Source organism: Coccidioides immitis (assembly GCF_000149335.2).
Source record: "Coccidioides immitis RS genomic scaffold supercont3.6, whole genome shotgun sequence".
Taxonomy (NCBI): Eukaryota; Fungi; Ascomycota; class Eurotiomycetes; order Onygenales; family Onygenaceae; genus Coccidioides; species Coccidioides immitis.
The window spans coordinates 2,308,715-2,326,278 of record NW_004504312.1 but is presented as its reverse complement, the minus strand read 5'-3'; the positions used below and the strand labels follow the sequence as shown (position 1 = coordinate 2,326,278).

Below are 17,564 nucleotides of genomic sequence, written 5' to 3'. Positions count from 1 at the left end.
GGCATCTTCATCATTCTTACATAAGGTAAAGGCCGATTACCTCCGATACGCCGACTGGAAACCACGCTAGCTGTTGACGCTACCACCCATTCCGTTTATAGTTAGATCAGCCCCCGTCTTGGCGTCGACTCCCCATCTTACCTAAGAACAAGTCGCCAGCAGCATCTCAAAGGGCCGGGTTTGAATGTCTCTTTGGGCAGGCGATCAGACGCTGTGATCTTTTGACTGCGAGGGTTCAGTTTTCCAAGCAGCCATCGGTCAGACCCCCAATCTCCACGTGTTGTGGAGATTCAGAATTCCCCTGGACGTTAAGCCTGTTACCTGGAGCCCCGCCGGGGCTACTTACGACCGTCATGACCTCCCGTGAGTTCCTCTGCGAATCGAAGGCCCGAGAGTCCTATCAACTGATCAATTTTTCAAGTCAAACAATTTATCCGAAACGTGCGTGCATCGAAAACAATTGCCGATGAGCGGGCAGTGGTACAAAAAGAGAGTGCAGCAATCCGTGCCAGCTTCAGGGATGAGTACACGGATTCCAATGTTAGGTGGGTTGTTCCATAGGACCCCCCCGCGGTAAATACACCGCTAATGGACACAAAAGGAGGAACAATGTAGCAAAATTACTCTATCTTTTCACGCTGGGCGAGCGGACGCATTTCGGCCAGATAGAATGCCTCAAACTTCTTGCGTCGCCGCGCTTTGCGGACAAACGATTAGGGTATTTGGGAACAATGCTTCTGCTGGATGAGAACCAAGAGGTTCTGACATTGGTCACTAATTCCTTGAAAAAGTTGGCCCCTCTCTATACCCCTTTTCTACTCACATTGCTGACCGAGCTCACAGTGACTTAAACCATTCGAACCAATACGTAGTTGGACTCGCCCTCTGTACCCTAGGAAATATTGCTTCGATTGAAATGTCTAGAGACCTGTTCCCGGAAATCGAGTCTCTCATATCCACTGCCAACCCATATATCCGCCGAAAAGCTGCCCTCTGTGCAATGCGCATCTGTCGAAAAGTACCCGATCTGCAGGAACATTTTATCGAAAAGGCGAAAGTCCTCCTTTCCGATAGAAACCATGGTGTCTTGTTGTGCGGTCTTACCCTTGCCATTGACTTCTGTGAACAAGATGAGGCGGAAGGTGGCGGGGAGATCATAGAACAATTCCGACCCTTAGCTCCCGGTCTAGTGAGGACGCTAAAAGGCTTGACAACCTCAGGATACACCCCGGAGCATGATGTTTATGGAATTACGGATCCATTCTTGCAAATCAAAATCCTCCGTTTGCTCCGAGTACTGGGCAGAGGCGACGCTGCCATAAGCGAGCTTATCAATGATATTCTGGCACAGGTCGCGACTAATACTGACTCGAGCAAGAACGTGGGCAATTCTATCTTATATGAGACAGTATTGACTATTCTAGACATAGAAGCTGACTCTGGTCTCCGCGTTCTGGGCGTGAATATCCTTGGGAAATTTCTGGCCAATAAGGATAACAATATTCGGTATGTGGCTTTGAACACATTGATCAAGGTTGTCGCTGTAGAACCCAATGCCGTTCAAAGACACCGCAATACCATCCTTGAATGTTTACGAGATGCCGATATCAGTATACGACGGCGTGCACTCGACCTCAGTTTCACCCTTATCAACGAAGGAAACGTCCGGGTTCTTGTTCGTGAACTCTTGGCATTCTTGGAAGTTGCCGATACCGAATTCAAACCAGTTATGACAACTCAGATTGGGATAGCAGCTGACAGATTTGCGCCAAATAAACGTTGGCATGTTGATACAATGCTCCGTGTGCTGAAACTTGCTGGAAATTACGTCAAAGAACAGATACTCTCTTCCTTTGTCCGTCTCATTGCAACAACCCCCGAGCTACAAACGTATTCCGTGCAGAAGCTCTATGCTGCGCTTAAGGAAGATATATCACAGGAGGGCCTTACCCTGGCTGCGTCGTGGGTTATCGGAGAATATGGTGATGCCCTCCTCCGTGGTGGTCAATATGAGGAAGAGGACTTGGTGACAGAAGTGAAGGAGAGCGATATTGTAGACCTCTTCATGAACATTTTGAACAGCACATACGCGTCCCAAATCGTTACTGAATACATTGTCACCTCTGCAATGAAATTATCGACGAGGATGACAGACCCAGCTCAAATCGAACGGATTCGCAGATTCCTGAGCAGCAGAACCGCTGATCTCAGCGTTGAGATCCAGCAAAGAGCTGTGGAGTACACGAACCTTTTTGGATACGATCAAATCAGGCGTGGCGTATTTGAGAAAATGCCGCCTCCGGAGATACGGGAAGAACAGCGAGTTTTGGGTCCCTCTACAAACAAACGACAGAGCAGGGTGCTGAAAGATAAATCCAAAAAGCCAGCAAAACCATCCGAACAGGACATGCTTCTCGATCTTATGGGTGGCTCTGATGTTCCGGCCACGGATACGAGCAAGACTGTTAATGGGTCTCAAAATACAGCGGACTTGTTGGCCGACATTTTAGGTGGTGGCACGTCTACCAGTCAGTCACCACCGCCGCCATCGAATCAATCCTCTAACATCAATGCAATTATGGACCTCTTCGGCTCGTCTAACGGAGGTTCTCCAATGCCGCAGCCACAAACTTCGGTGCCATCTAGTGTATTAGCAGCTACCAGGTCACAGCCTTCCCAAAACCCGCCTCCTGTCTCTGGCGCACCAATCCATACTGCATTTAACAAAAACGACCTTACATTATCTCTTCAAGTTCAGAGGAACAGTTCTTCTGCAGCGCAGATTCTCGCTAAATTCCGCAACACGTCACATTTGGACCGTTTCACTGGTGTTGGACTCCAAGCGGCTGTACCAAAGTCGCAAAAGCTTCAGCTTACGGCCATTAATAAAGCAGAACTAGACGGTGGAGAAGAAGGCTCTCAAGTAATGAAGGTGGCAGCTGCGACGAGCAACGTACGTCTTGTCGATTCTCAAATATCTCTATGTGTACGCAGCTTGATTTGCTAATTCTCAATAATCCTACTACAGGCACTACCAGGTAAACTCCGATTACGCCTCAGAGTGACCTACTCCAAAAATGGGTCGGAGCCAGTGACAGAGCAAGTGGATTGGACAGAGCCATAGGTTATTAATTTACATGTTTGCATTATGATTCCCCTTGCATAAAACCTTTTTCCATTGTCATTTGAGGGCCTCATAACATGTGAGGCAATGGGTTGGGCTAAGCGAAAATATATATGAGTAATGCATTCGGTTAATAGATATCAGAATCTGGTTCGACCTTCTATTTTGGTTTTGATTTGAGATTTGCTCACTCGATTCGATTCCGTCACCCTATGTCTCATTAGCCCGGCTAGAGCGTTTGGTGCTCCCGTTCGACCAAAGCTTCTCGCTTGTACCCCAGCTCTCTCTCGCGGATTGAGCCATCGCCTCTTTAACGCCCTGATGACTTAGCGGCTCCTTACCCCTTTTGAGGAAACGGATAGCTTGAGGGGACAAGAACTGCTTTAATTGACATCACTTTGATGTCAAATTTTGGTCACTTTCTCGATCTATCTCCCTTATAACAACTGTCCACTGAAGAAATAATGATCCCACTTTTCCAGAAAAGACCCATTACAGTTTGGGGAAAGTATATTCTGTCAACTTGATGTAAAACTGAGCAAATCCAATTCTCATGCATCGGGGGTGTAAAAGCATCGTTAGACACCCATAATGGCCTTATCTCCGTCTCTATCTTCACCACTCCCGATATAGCTCTCAAGTCGTTTTTAAACTACTTGTATACTTTATTGTTCGTATCAACTTGGTCTATAGAAGGTCAAGTAGCTTTTATTATGGTATTATTTTCTTTCCTCCGCGAAGATGTCGATGTCGACGGTATGTGTCCTATGCATACTTTTCCTTTAACCTTCTTACGTATCCTGCCGTTATACATTCCCTTATTCCCTCTTATTTACTGACCCATACCCAGATAGTAGACACATCCCCAATTTGGCTAGAGAACACAAGGGTTCTCTCACAACTCTCGACCAAGGAAGCCAGCCAGCAGCTCGAAGCTGCGATAACACTTTTCCACGCTTCCCAAGGTAGCCGTCCGGACCATAGCCTAAAATCCCAAGCACTAGAGCTTGCCATGCGGTGCAAGGCCACGGTTTCACTACTTGGTTTGGGTTCCTCGAGGCCAGCATATTCTGCCTAAAGTATCCTCTCCCAGAGATCACTGTCTTCGGCAATCCTAAGCTCGACTGCAGCTTTGAATGACGTTACAAAGTCGGCACTAAAGCGCAACAGTGCCTGATAGCAGCTACCAAGTGAAGTGGTTGTGGGGACCGGATTGAGTACGTGGTGTTCCCGACACCATACGGGAAAAAAGGGACTTTTCTGCTTTTGGTTTTATCGTTCACTTATGTACCAATAGTTGTGGATAAGGGTGTGTTCCTCTGAGAAATTTATTGCATTTTATTTTGATCTCATGAAATGGTGTTTTGGAGTGGAACAAGGCAAAAAGGAAACTGGGAAAATAGGAAAAGCCCGGACCGGAACATGTATCATTTTTCAACATTAAAGGCACCATTGATTGTGATGGAGGACTCATATGCTTGTCATTCACTAAGCTACCTAAAGGGGAATCTCAGCTAATCTATGTGGGTCACGTGAGCGAGGTGCTAGTTGGATTATCTAACACCCCCCTATGCAACAAGCTCCAGCAGCAAGCAAGAGCCACAAAGATTCAAAGCTTCCAAATCTCTCAAATCTGCAATAAAAATTAATTACAAAATCCAGATTTATTTCTTCTTTAGGCTTAGCTCTGTTTGCTGTAATAGATATTTTCACCAGCTTTACTGATAAACCTTCATATTTTCCTGTATTAACCTGTCACCTCTATCATGCTCATGAATTAAGTGTAGAGATTCATTGCAAGAGTCTTTGTAAGCCCATCAGCTTTATTTGCATTATTTCTAACATGCTTAATTGAGATTTCATTCTTTTGCACCCAGTCTCTTAGCATATGGTGCCAGATCTTAATATGGCATGCTCTTCATATTATAGCTTCAGCTTTGGCTAAGTCAACAGCTCCCTTGTTGTCAATACTTAATTTTAAGCTTCTTAGCCTTGCTGAGCTTTCACTAATTACTCCAGCATCTATTAACAGGTTATTGATTTAAACCAGTTCACAAGCAGCTTCACTAGCTGTCAAATACTCCACTTCAGTTATAGATTTCAAGACAGATGTCTGATGCTGTAATCTCCACAATATTAAAGCTCTGTTCATGATAATAATATAGCTGCTGGTGAATTTGTACACAGGATCAGCTCCAGCCCAGTCAGAATTCATATTTCTTTTAAAGACTATTTCTTTTGATTTTATGCTCTTGAGGTAGTATAGAATCTGCTTGAACATCATCCAGCTCTTTTTATTGGGCCTGCTGTTGAATGTCACCAGATAATTGACTGCAAATGCAATATCCAGCCTCATACATATAACTAGAAACTATAGGGAGTCCAGGCCTTTTCTGTAATTCATAGACATGATCTGCTCATCAACTCCATTTTTAAAAATCTGATCTGGCACAAATTCAATGCTTATTTCTTTCTTCATTAGTGTTTTGAAAGATTTATAGTCTTTCATTCTATATTTACTTAGTAGATCCTCAATATACTGTTTCTGATTCATAAAAAGATCTTTATTTAGCTGCTTTTGAATCTGCATATCTAGATAACAGTCTTGCTCTATAATCTTCTTAATCTTAAAGCATTTCTGAAGCTTCTCAATAAGCTATTCTGTTTCAGCTTCATTGAGTCCCATTATACAGCAGTTATCAATATATAGAGTTAGATAGATTTACTTTCTCTTGTAGTAGAGTAGGCCCACATTACATGAAGAGATCTGGAATTCTAGAGATTTCAGATAGTCAGTAGCTGCTTGATACCAGAGTCTAGCAGCTTGCTTTAATTTATAAAGTTTTTGGTATAAGAGCCCTACTAGATTACTCCACCTGTACTTAAATCCAGTAGATAGTTGAACATATATACATTCATTCTCTGGAAGAGTGCTATTTAGAAAGACTGTCACAAAGTTAAAGACTCTGATCTTTCAGTTCTTAACTGTTGAAATAGCAAAGAAAACTCTTATTGTAGATTTACTGACAACTACTGTATAGATTTTCTTGTAGTGAACATCTTCTTGCTGTTCAAATCCACATACAACCCAACAGGCTTTGAATTATATTATACCACCTGTATTGTTGAGCTTTCTATCAAATATTCATTTGCCAGAGAGAATCTGCATTTCAGATTTCTTCTCAACTAGAATCCAGATATCTTTCTCTTGTAGTTTGAAGACTTCAATATCTAGAGTCTTCTTTTAATAAAGCCACTTTTCAGAGCATTTGACTTCAGCAATGAATTTTAGTATATCTGTATACATGCTGAGTACTGGAAGCTCAGCTTCATTCATCTCTTTTTCTTCTGTTATATTCAAGAGGATTTCTTGCTCTTCATTCAGATATGTGGGCTCTAAAGCCTCTAATTCACTATTCATAAGCTTCTTCATGATTTCTGGCTTCTTCTTTACAAAATAAGCTAGTAGCTTGTGTTGCCAGCTGTTCAATGAATCTATGTAATTATACTTCTCCAGAAGTTCAATATATTCAGCTTCAGTTAGTGAATTCATAGAGATTTGATTCAATTTCTCATCAAATATAACATCTCACAAGATTATTATACTGTTCATTTCTGGGTTTCAAAGCCTGTAGATGTGCATGCCACAATATTCTATAAATTTAATCTTCTTGAATCTAGATTGGAGCTTCAAGAATTCATTCAAAATCTTTATGTAGGCATCATGTCTCCATCTATAAATCTATCTGCAATGGAGTTGGTGACCTATTCAGGCTTTAAAGAGTGTCAACAGCTTCATGCTCCTGCATTCATATAGAAATACTGAGGTAGACAATAGATTTATCATTATGAAAACTGTGGTGAGAGCTTTACCCCATAACTTATTAGATAGCTCTGAATCTATAAGTACACTTCTTGTACATTCATAAAGAAGTTGTATTTCTCATTCACTCATTTTATCTTGTTAAGATATATATGAGCATATAATCTTCTTTTATATACTCTTGCTTCTGTAGAATTCAGCCAGTTGTTAGCTCATTAATTCAGAAGCTCTATCAGACAGTATAGTATCAATCTTTCATTCAGTAAATGCTTCAATCATGTTGATTCAGTTCTTCAGAATTTCTGGAGCTTCTACCCACTTCTTCAGGAGATAGATTCACCTGTATTATGTGGCATCATTTATTATAAGTAGGAAATACTTCACTCTGCTATAGCTTGAAGAATCAGAGTCTGTAAATAGAATACAGCTGCCACCTGTAATATTAATAAAAATTTTAGCTCCAGACTTTGCAGAGCATGTTCTAGATTTGAATAGATTGCAAGCTTGCTTAGCTTTAGCACAAATTTTACAGAACTCTAGCTTCTTCACTCTCTTTATTCACATTACTATTCTTGGATCTCTAGCTAAAATAGCTATATCATGAGTGTTCAGATGCCTTCAGCATTTGTGTCAATTGGTCATCATATTCTTCTTGATTTCTGGCATCTTTGCCAGATGATTCAGTGCCAAAAGCACATCATCTTTATTCTCTAGGGTTGCTGTTATATAGCAGAGCTCTAGAAGTTTTATAGATACTGGAAACACATATGCCAGTAAATTGCATATTCTAGACATTTACAGAACTAGAATATTATTGAAGCAGGGTACAATGGGATGCCTTGTCAAAGTAGGCGAGTTGGTTGAGATGGTGAGAGCGCAAGAAGGATGAAAAATCACAATATAGTAAGGATGGTAATGGCCGAGTAGTAAGAACAGAGAAGCATGCCTTAACAGATGCCTAAGCTCATAAGGAATAATAGTACTAAAGAGCCTGTACTAATACAGACAGCTCTAATGAGGAACAGTGGCAAGCTTCATGAACAAGAGATCTTCATATTCTCTAACTAATAACCAAACTAGCAATAAAGAATGAGTGTGTGGAAAAGTACAAAGATGCATGAAGGTATTGAGCAAGATGCAGGAGCTATGGGTGGTTTATATAGCTCAGAGATAGTAGCTGGAGGGGTTTTTGCACCTCAGACTGGAACAACCTTTGTCCTAATATGGTACTGGAATCCCCACTACATTTCCTCCTGGCTTTCACTGTTGGCATCCCCTGACAACAGGCAACATATGAAACAAAACAAAGGCAATTTAGTAAAGAAAATAAGAGACTAAGAATTAGTAACAATCTGGTAAGAAAAGAGATAGGAAATAAGAATAAAGAGAGTGACAGCAGCAATCTCTAATAGTGATCATCATGATCCTCTTCTTTCACCAAGTTCTTGGGAGGAGAAGAAGGTCAAACTGACACTGGGTCAATGTTGTTGTGCATGCAATGCCAATAGGATTTGTTACCAAAAGCTTTCTTTTCAATTTGATATGTCTTGACAATGGCATCCAAAGCAATTTGTGTGGCCTTTAGATGCCAGTTATTAATGAAGTTCTGAGCCTTCTTCTCTTCTGGTCCAAAGAGGGTATCAAGCTCCTCAATCACCATAGAGTTGTCCCACTTAATTCAGTCTACCAAGGCATCCAATATAGCTCCTAAGCCTTGCAATTGAATAGCAGTAGGGAATTAATATGAAACTGATGTGTAATGGTTTGAATAGCTGGAAGATGATGATGGCCCTGGAACTAGATCTCTATATGCAGCAGAGAGCTGTGACCAGGTACCAGCTTTATTGACTTCAAGATGTTCATGGTCCTCCTGGATTGCCACATACCAGGGTAGCATAGTACACTGGACCTTTTTGCATGGACCATGAGCTCCATGGGGCAGCAGAGGGCTTGTAATTTGGACATCACCAGATTTGCAAATGATGTCAGTCCATCTAATACCAAATTTTCTTTTGTCATCTTTGGTATACATTGTATCCTTAATGTGGTGAACATAGCCATCAGTAGATAAGCCTCATTCTTCAACTAGTCCTCATCAATCCTCTAGATGGTTATGTATTTCTGGCAAGATTTCTGTACAGTCACCAGGCTCTTCTGCCATTAAGGTCAAGGATTCTTGTATCATGTTAACACCCCTTCCAGTAGTAATAGCATCTGGAATATTAACATTAATATGGCAAAATCCAGTTTTATCCCCTGGCTTAGCATACTTGATATAATATGGATAGGAGATTAATTTTCAAGTGTGGTTGGGTCTTGTCAGCACATACTATAGATAGTACACAGGGTCCTGGCACATGAGTTGTTGGCTGATACTGTGGTACATTGTTCTCAACCATCCATAATTGTTGTGACCTCCCATCATTCACTGATGATGGTAGTACATATCATATTCACTATTGATCTGAGTGAGTACTGTGGTGGTGGTGTCTTGTAACCTATCATTCCACCAGTGCATTAGCTGGAGAATAATAACAGATTCAGTGGTCTCCCATTCCTTCTGAAGATTGCTGGTGGTGAACTTGTTAACTCCAGTGATCCACATGTATCAGTTAAAGTCAAACATTCTCATGTTTGTGATCAGAGGGATAATTGGCTGATGTTTAAATTTATAAATGCCTAAAGTATCTTCAGCTCTAGCTGGTCTATTTGTCAAATGGAACCAGAGGTAGGTGCTGTCATTGATCTTGACTGAGCTAATGTTACAACAATTCCTATGGATGTGAGCCAAATGGTTGAGAAGCTCCTCCCTATTAAGTGTGCGAGTCTGCAACCCAAGTTTTGAAGCTATTAGTTTTGCATGGTCATAGCATAGATAGATATCAGCTTTCTTATCACTAAATGCCTTTTCTAATTGCTTCAGGATGTGAATAAGCTTCAATTCTGAACACATTTTAATACTCTTTATCTTTTGTAGGAGTTGCTGTTTAAATTCACAGCAACAGCAAGTACCAGAGCATACTATCATGACAGATTCTTCATGCTTGTGTCAAGATATCTCTTTATCACTTTCAGAAGAAATAACAGACTCATCATCATCATCTAAGTCTTGGAGGGTTTGGTGTGCCAACATGACTGCAATTCTTTCACTGCAGCACTTCAGAGCTTCTGATTGGCTGGATGGATTGGCCAGCACACTGGTGAATCCAAATGGCAGCTGTGATTGGCCAGTTTCAAATCCATGTGATCTAATCAACATTGTGCTATATATAGAGGCTCCCAACACATTGTGGCTATGTGGCATAGATATTCCACTCATTGGAATATCTCTTGATGATCTTGGAGACTGCAGTCCTTCCAGTAGACCTTGGGGGCTGCTTGCAGTGGAAGAGCTTCTAGCAATATCCTGAATTGAACATTGGGAGCTAGATAACTGTGGAAGAGCCAACAGCTGTAGAAGATCATAGTTGTCAATGGTAAGACCCTGTTGGTGTAGGGCATCTCTTGAAGGAAGTTCACATACACAGTCAACTTCTTTATCAGCTGTAGTATAATTGCCTGGCAATATAGCTAAGCTCCAGTGATGTCCAGCCCCTGTAGTATCTAGTCTTCAGAGCACTGCACTGTTAATATTATTAGTGAACTTATCCCAATCCTTGTAGACATTTAGAATATGGCAAAGCTTTTGTGCTGCCCACAGGCTCTTCACTTTTGACCATATGGCATCAATTCTGTCAATACCTCATGTAGTGACAAGTCTATTCTTGATCTTTTGCATATCAATGTGACATCATTCAACATCCAGGGTAATCTTTTGAGCATCATGGAAATCAGCTTCAAAATTAGTGTGTGTAACATGTTGTCAAGCTCTGGATCTTTCAACATATTGATAGAAATGGGCCACTAAGTCAGTAACCATGTCAGTCACTTGCATCAGTGTGTTCATTAGCTCAATCTGTAGGCCATAGCAATGGTGTGGAGCTTGATTATTAATATATTCCATAGCTGCTGTTAGGTTATTGAAGAAATGGCCATCCAGGTTGACTCCACTGTCTCTGGTAACAACCAGGCCTTGGTTTTCAGGTGCAGGGGCTAGAGGAGGCAAGTTGCTTTATCCAGCCATTTTGAAGAATATCAGTAATCCAAAAAGAATTGCAAATGTCAGAATAACAGAATAGAAGACAAGAAGAAGTGTTGAAAATATTAAATCTGTAAAAAGAATCAAGCTTGAATGTAAAAGACAGTAGAAGCTTCAGAAAAGAAAAATCAGTCTTTAAATATCTTCTGAAAAATTCAGAAAAAGTAAAGGCTTCTGCAAATAACAAAGAAAGAGAAACTTCCCAAATAATCAAGCAAAAACTTCACTTTTGCAAACAAAACACAACAAATTAAACATCTTGTGGAGGTATAACAACAGCAAAGCTCCAGTCATCTGGTATAACAGTTGGTAATTGCATTTGCTGCATTTCTCCTTGATCATTTTCATTTTTGCTCTCACTCTGACCTTGGTCATCCCCCCTATTCAAGGAGCTAATATCCAAGGAACTGCTAGAGAGAATATTAGACTGGCTTCTTGTAGCATATTTTTGAGGAACATTCTCCATCTCTTCATCTGAATCTGCTGGGCTATCACTGAGCTGCTCCATTTCAGATCTCATAAGATACTTCTTTAATCTGCTTTCTGCAATAGATTCTTTGATTTCAGTGCTGTCTAACTCTTCAAGATGATAGAAATCTAGTTCTTGATTGGCAGACTTAACTCTATAGGGTTCTAGCCATCAAAAGTACAGGGTGTTGTTTCTAGACATATTCTGTTCTTCTTTGGTATTGTGAAGCAAGACAAGGTCTCCAGGTTGAAGAGGGTTGGTCCAAATATTATGGGTATCATTAAAGTATTTCTTATTCTTAGCACACATTTGGAGCTGATGATGTGCTGCTTCCAGAACATTCTCATCTCATCATTCAATTTGGCATGCACACATCAGAAGAAGGTCTTCAGTCATTCAGACATTTTGCCATGGAATTGTTTGCCAAGTGGAAATCTCAAGTTCAACTGGAAGAACTGCCTCCTGGCCTATTAGCAATCTATAAGGGGAGATACCAGTACTAGTCTTAGTTGTCATTCAATCTGCCATCAGAATCACAGGAAGATGTTTAATCCAATCCCTTCCAGTACTATTGGTGGCTTTAGCTAATCCATCAGCTAAAGACTTATGATCAACTTCCACCATACCATTTACAGGAGGATTATAGGGCAAAATAACAATGTGTTTGATGTTGAATTTCTTCAGTAAGGTCTTCACAACATTCTTATTCTCTGGTCCTCCATCCATAACAAATTTGACAGGCAGGCCCCATCAACAGATGATATTCTCATAAAGAAATTTGGCCACAGCTTCAGCTGTTGTCTTCTTCAATACTCTAGCTTCCACCCATCCAGTGAAGTCACATCTTGCAACAACCAAATAATTTCATCCTCAACAGGAAGACATGTATTTGATATCTACTCCAACTTTCTTCCAACAGATAGGAGCCCAGGTAGAATGAAGCTCTTCACTTAACCTTTGTAAATCTCTTTGTTGACATTGAGAACAGTACTTCACATAAGCAGACATATCTTTATACATTCCTGACCACCAGTATCAAGCTTGTAAGATAGAGTATGTTCCCTCTCATTCTTTATGGCCAAATTTGTCATGCATTATGTGTAAAATTTGTTTGTGTTGTTCTTTGTTGTCCACAACACATCTTAGAGGCACACCAGATCCTGCTTGTCTAAATAGTTAATCAGCCTCCACCACATATTTAATTGCTTTCTTTTGGAATCTTGTGTACTCTTTTCCTTCCATGCCCAATGGTTTTGATAGAGTAGTTAGGTATCATGCAATTTTCTCCAATTCTTCTGAATATGTGGAGTTCAGTATCCTAAGGTCTTCACTATTGAGAGCTCAGCCAGCTAAAACTCTTATAGAATCTATAAAGGCAAACAGATCTTCATCTTCTTCAGATTCAGGTTGTTTCCCAGTACCTAGTCCTCAGCAAGACAGTCCATCAGCAGCTGTGTGTTTCATCCCAGGAACATGTTTAACAGTAAAGTCAAAAAGACATATCCAAGCTATCCAATTAGTAACCAAAGCTTCTGAAACATCTGTAGCAGTTCTATTAAGTTGGGTGACAAGAGTTTTTGCATCAATTTCCAAGGTAAAGGGTACTCCATAGATATGATATCAGAATTTCTTGAAGGCTTTCAAAACAGCTCTGCATTCTCATTTGCCAGCATCATATGTTTTCTCTGAATCATTTCATACTCCAGATTCATATTGTGCGGGATGTCAAGCCCCTTGTTGCTCCTGAATAATGCATTCTCCCCATCCTAATTCACTGGCATCAACAGCCACAGTGATAAGCAAAGGATCTTGTCCATAATTGATTGGAAGAATGATAGGGAATGAACATAACTTTTCCTTCAAAAGCATAAAGATGTCATTTTGCTCTTCAGTCCATGACCATATAACATTTTGTCAAAGCAGATAATGTAAAGGTTCAGTTATCCAACTGTAATGCTCTATAAGTATTCAGAAATATCCAGCAAGCCCTAGAAATTCTTGTAATTCTGTAACACTTGTAGGAGTAGGCCAATTTGCAATTTTAGCCATCTTAGTTTTCTCAGGTTGTCTTCCATTATAGTCACAGATCCATCCAATGACATTGACTCCAGACATGCAGAATTGAGATTTGGCACCAGAGATCCTAGCTCCAGAGATTTCAACAAGCCATAGAACATAGTCCAGGTTCTGCAGATAGTCATAAACAAATCTTCTTATTTCTGGGAGGACTTCAGTTTCATCTTTGACATGTGATCCCTTTACTCCAAGGTCATCCATAAAGACTCAAGCAATCTCTGGAAAAACTTCTCATATAATCTTCATTATCCTGTGTTGGGCTTGAGCTGGCAAATTTGTTGCCCCTTGAACTAAAGTTGTATGGCAAAAGAGTCCAATAGGGGTTGCAATGGCTGTCATATTCCTGCTCTCTTCAGCTAATGGAAAATTATCATATCCAGAGAACAAGTCACATAAGCTAGCCATAACAAGTCTGCTGAAGTCTTCAGCATATTCATCAACATTAGAAGGAATAAAAGCATCTTGAATAGTAACTTTGTTATACATATGTGCTGCATCAACTAAACAATATTTGCCTTTCTGTTTCTTTGTGACCAGAAAATAGGGGTTGATATATGAACCATGGCAAGGCTCCAATGTTTTAGCTTCTAACCTGTCCTGAATGATTTTAATTAGCTTATTATGTAGAGCACAAGGAATTTGGTAAGTCTTAGTCTGCCAAGCTTCATGAGACTCTGTCTTAATAATCTGTGGAGGCAAGCATTCAGGATGAATGCCACATAAATCTTTGAATGACCATGCCAACACCCCTTCATGTTTATAAAGAACTGATATGAAAAATTTCTTCTCCTGACTTGTTAGTTCAAATCCAATTTTGAGCTTCTTAATTCTCTCATTTGTTAGCCATTCTCCAACAGGAAAAGATGTGATTCTAGGCCTAATGTGGTCATCAAATTTACAATTAAACACAATGTGTTTCTTCTCAGGATAATACTTATCCAAACAAACATCCACTCAATTATCTAGGCCTTCCAGTTTGCTTCCATCAGATTTTCCAGGTGCTAACAGCCTTATCTTATCAGCTTTCCACTTATAAGCAGTGCACACTCTCCAGACTTCTGAAGAAGATGGCCTGATGTCCCAGCCACTATTGAAAATGTCAACTTGACATGATTTCTTCATGACAAAATCATGATTTTTGTTCAGAGATGTGTAAATTGATCAAGCACTTTGTGAAATAGGTTTTTGAATTAAGCTGGAATTAATATCACATGTGTAATGTTCACAGTGAGCTGTAATGCTGTCTGGATTGGGAAGTGAAGAACAGAAAATCCAAACTCCTGATGCAAAATTATTCTTGTCCTCTGATTGGTTCATTTGATTCACCAGTGTGCTGGTCAATCCAATTAGACTTAGCATGCTTTTGAATTCACCATTGCCAGAACTATGTTTCTTCTTATCACTATAGTCATCAATGCCAGTACTGCTGCCAACACTTCCAACTTCTCTATTCTTTTCAACCTCCTGACCTTCAACCTTCTCATCATTAATTCTTATATCCATCATCTTCATTGCATTTTCTTTATCCTCATCAGGCCTTGTATCCACGGGCACCCACCTGATTAAATACCTGTTGAATTGTTTAAATAATCACTGTTCAATTTATCAGTTGCATATCTCATATTGCTTGAGCTTGGCTTAAAGCCTTCAAAAACTAGATGACACATTCATTTCTTGTTATAAATTTCACAGTTCACTTCTCTGTCATCTGAGGTGTTGCATCCCTAACAGGCAGCAAATTGCCAAGATCTTTCAAGAATAAGTTGCTGATCCCCTCTCTTGAATATAAGGAAAGAGGTATAGGTAATAATGTCTCTGATCTGAACAGGCACTTCATCACAAAATGTGTAAAAAGAAGCAACTTCTCCTGTTTGAACAATCATGGTCACTTGCAGCTTATTTTCCATCAGCAGATTCAACATTTCAGCATACTTCTGAGACAACAAATTGATTTCTGAACCAGTATCAATCAACACCATTAATTCTTGTTGGTTTATAGTGACTGGTGCATATAACAAACACATTTCATATGCTGTTTTGGATTTTGGTACCATGGGCTTTGATGTAAGTTGACTGGAATTGATCTTTAGCTCAGGCTGAACCAGTTCAGAGACTTCAATCTTTGCATGGCTTTTGCTAGTACTGTTATTCCAACCTGATCCAAAGAACACTCAATAAAGCTTCAGCAATACATCTATAAGCTTCTTGACTGACACTTTGACCTTCCTATTGAGAATTCAACCCATTAATTCATTGGCATCTGTTGAATCACAGATCTGAGAGGATAAACAATCTGTTGCAGAATATCTTGGTCTTTGTTTCTCCACAGTCTTGTTCTGAATTTCAGGCTTCTTCTGATTGATCAGTTCAACATCTTCCATGATATCATCATCAACACTAGCTTGATTATTCTGGTAGGTAATAAATTGTCCAGTACACTGAGTATGAAGTGTTGTAATCTTAGCTTTTTGACTGTTCTTAGCTTCTCTAACAGTTCCAACATTAACTGATGTTCTTTCTTCCAGTGGTTCATATTTCTTATCTGAATCAGATTCTCCATCAGACATTAGATATGCAAGTCATCCTGCTTGGACCTTCACACTGGTTGAATTTGCTGGAGATGTCTCTTCTTACTGATTGGTCTTCTTTTTAGGGCTTGTTAACTCTGGAATTGCCCATTCATCCTCTCCCATAGACCATACAATATACATGTTCAGTATTCCAGGTTTAGGAGTGACAACTCAATAGTTTTGACCAGGGGAACCCATGCACAAGTTCCCTTCATCATTAATATGACAGAACCTGTTATTCACATCAGATTGGTATTTGTAACACTGAGATTGACAGTATCCAGATTTTCCACAGTAAAAGCATGAGGAACATGTCAAAATTCCTCCAGTTTGAGCTTCTTCTCAGCCACTAGGACAATAGCTTGTCATTGGTGAACTGTTTCAAGCCACATAAGAATTAACTAATTGTGGTTGGGTGTTCTCTTGTACTGTTGCAGAATTAGTAGTCACATTTGTTGTATAATTTGATATGGGTTTTGGAGGCCCTTCTCTCTGCAGCATATAGTACTGATTAGAATTCCCTTGTATCTGATTTGACTGTACTCTCATGGCCAATATCAAATTTGTAAACTCATTAGTCATCTTTTCAATTGCAGCTTTAATATTGATGCTCTCAGAGCTCTTGGCTTTGGATTTCAATTCAGATTCTTCAGTCTTCACAGAACTAGCTGTTTTCTTTGGAGCCTCAACTGTAGAAGATTTGTTAGCTAATTGATATTGCTCATCAAGCTTCTCCATTTCCTTCTGCTTCATTTCATCTTCTTCAAAGACCTTCTTATTCCCTTCATACTGGTTGATCAAATCCATGGTCACTCAAACAACCTTCCTAAAATCAATAGGTGACATATTGTCTGAAAGATTGAGCTTTGCCTTGTCAATAACCTTATTCCAGAGCTTCTCAGGCAGCCTCTGAAGAAACCAAGACACCTTAGTGAATTCATCAAGCCTTCCATTGACTTGTACTGTACTGGCAATAGTAGTGTATTCTTGAACATAGGCACAAATGTTGCTATCCCAAGCACACAGTTTCTTTGTAATTGCTTAAAGATAATTCTGACAGTGAATCTTGTAAGTAATGTCCTGATCACAAAATTCATGAATAATCTCTTTAGAGAATACTTCTCAATTATCTTCCTTGTAGCCTTCTAAGGTCTTCATCCATTCTCCAATCCATGTAACACAGTACCTAGCCAACTGTTTGATAATGTTCTTAGAGTCAATTACCCCATGATCCTTGCACATTTGATAAAACCTTTCAATAAACAAGATAGCATCTCTGCCATCAAACCAAGATGCATTTGCCGTGCCAGAGGAAGGCATAGGAATGTGGGAGTGAACCACAATTCTCCTGTTCTCATCTTGTG

At 40.0% G+C, this 17,564-nt stretch overlaps 1 protein-coding gene across 1 annotated transcript; it reads left to right on the top strand.

Annotated features, from left to right (window-relative positions):
• Positions 1 to 199: 199 nt before the first annotated feature.
• CIMG_03838 (AP-1 complex subunit gamma-1) lies at positions 200 to 3,350 on the top strand. Its single transcript, XM_001244396.2, has 5 exons — positions 200 to 363; positions 422 to 545; positions 602 to 790; positions 844 to 2,953; positions 3,029 to 3,350. The coding sequence occupies exons 1-5, from the start codon at positions 354 to 356 to the stop codon at positions 3,122 to 3,124; spliced, it is 2,529 nt and encodes an 842-aa protein (XP_001244397.1). The 5' UTR covers positions 200 to 353; the 3' UTR covers positions 3,125 to 3,350.
• The last annotated feature ends 14,214 nt before the right edge of the window (positions 3,351 to 17,564 follow it).

Excerpts from the sequence above, each read along its gene's own strand:
- CIMG_03838 (XM_001244396.2), top strand. Across the intron at positions 546-601 it reads TACACGGATTCCAATGTTAG|GAGGAACAATGTAGCAAAAT; the intron begins GTGGGTTGTTCC and ends TGGACACAAAAG. Across the intron at positions 2,954-3,028 it reads TGGCAGCTGCGACGAGCAAC|GCACTACCAGGTAAACTCCG; the intron begins GTACGTCTTGTC and ends ATCCTACTACAG.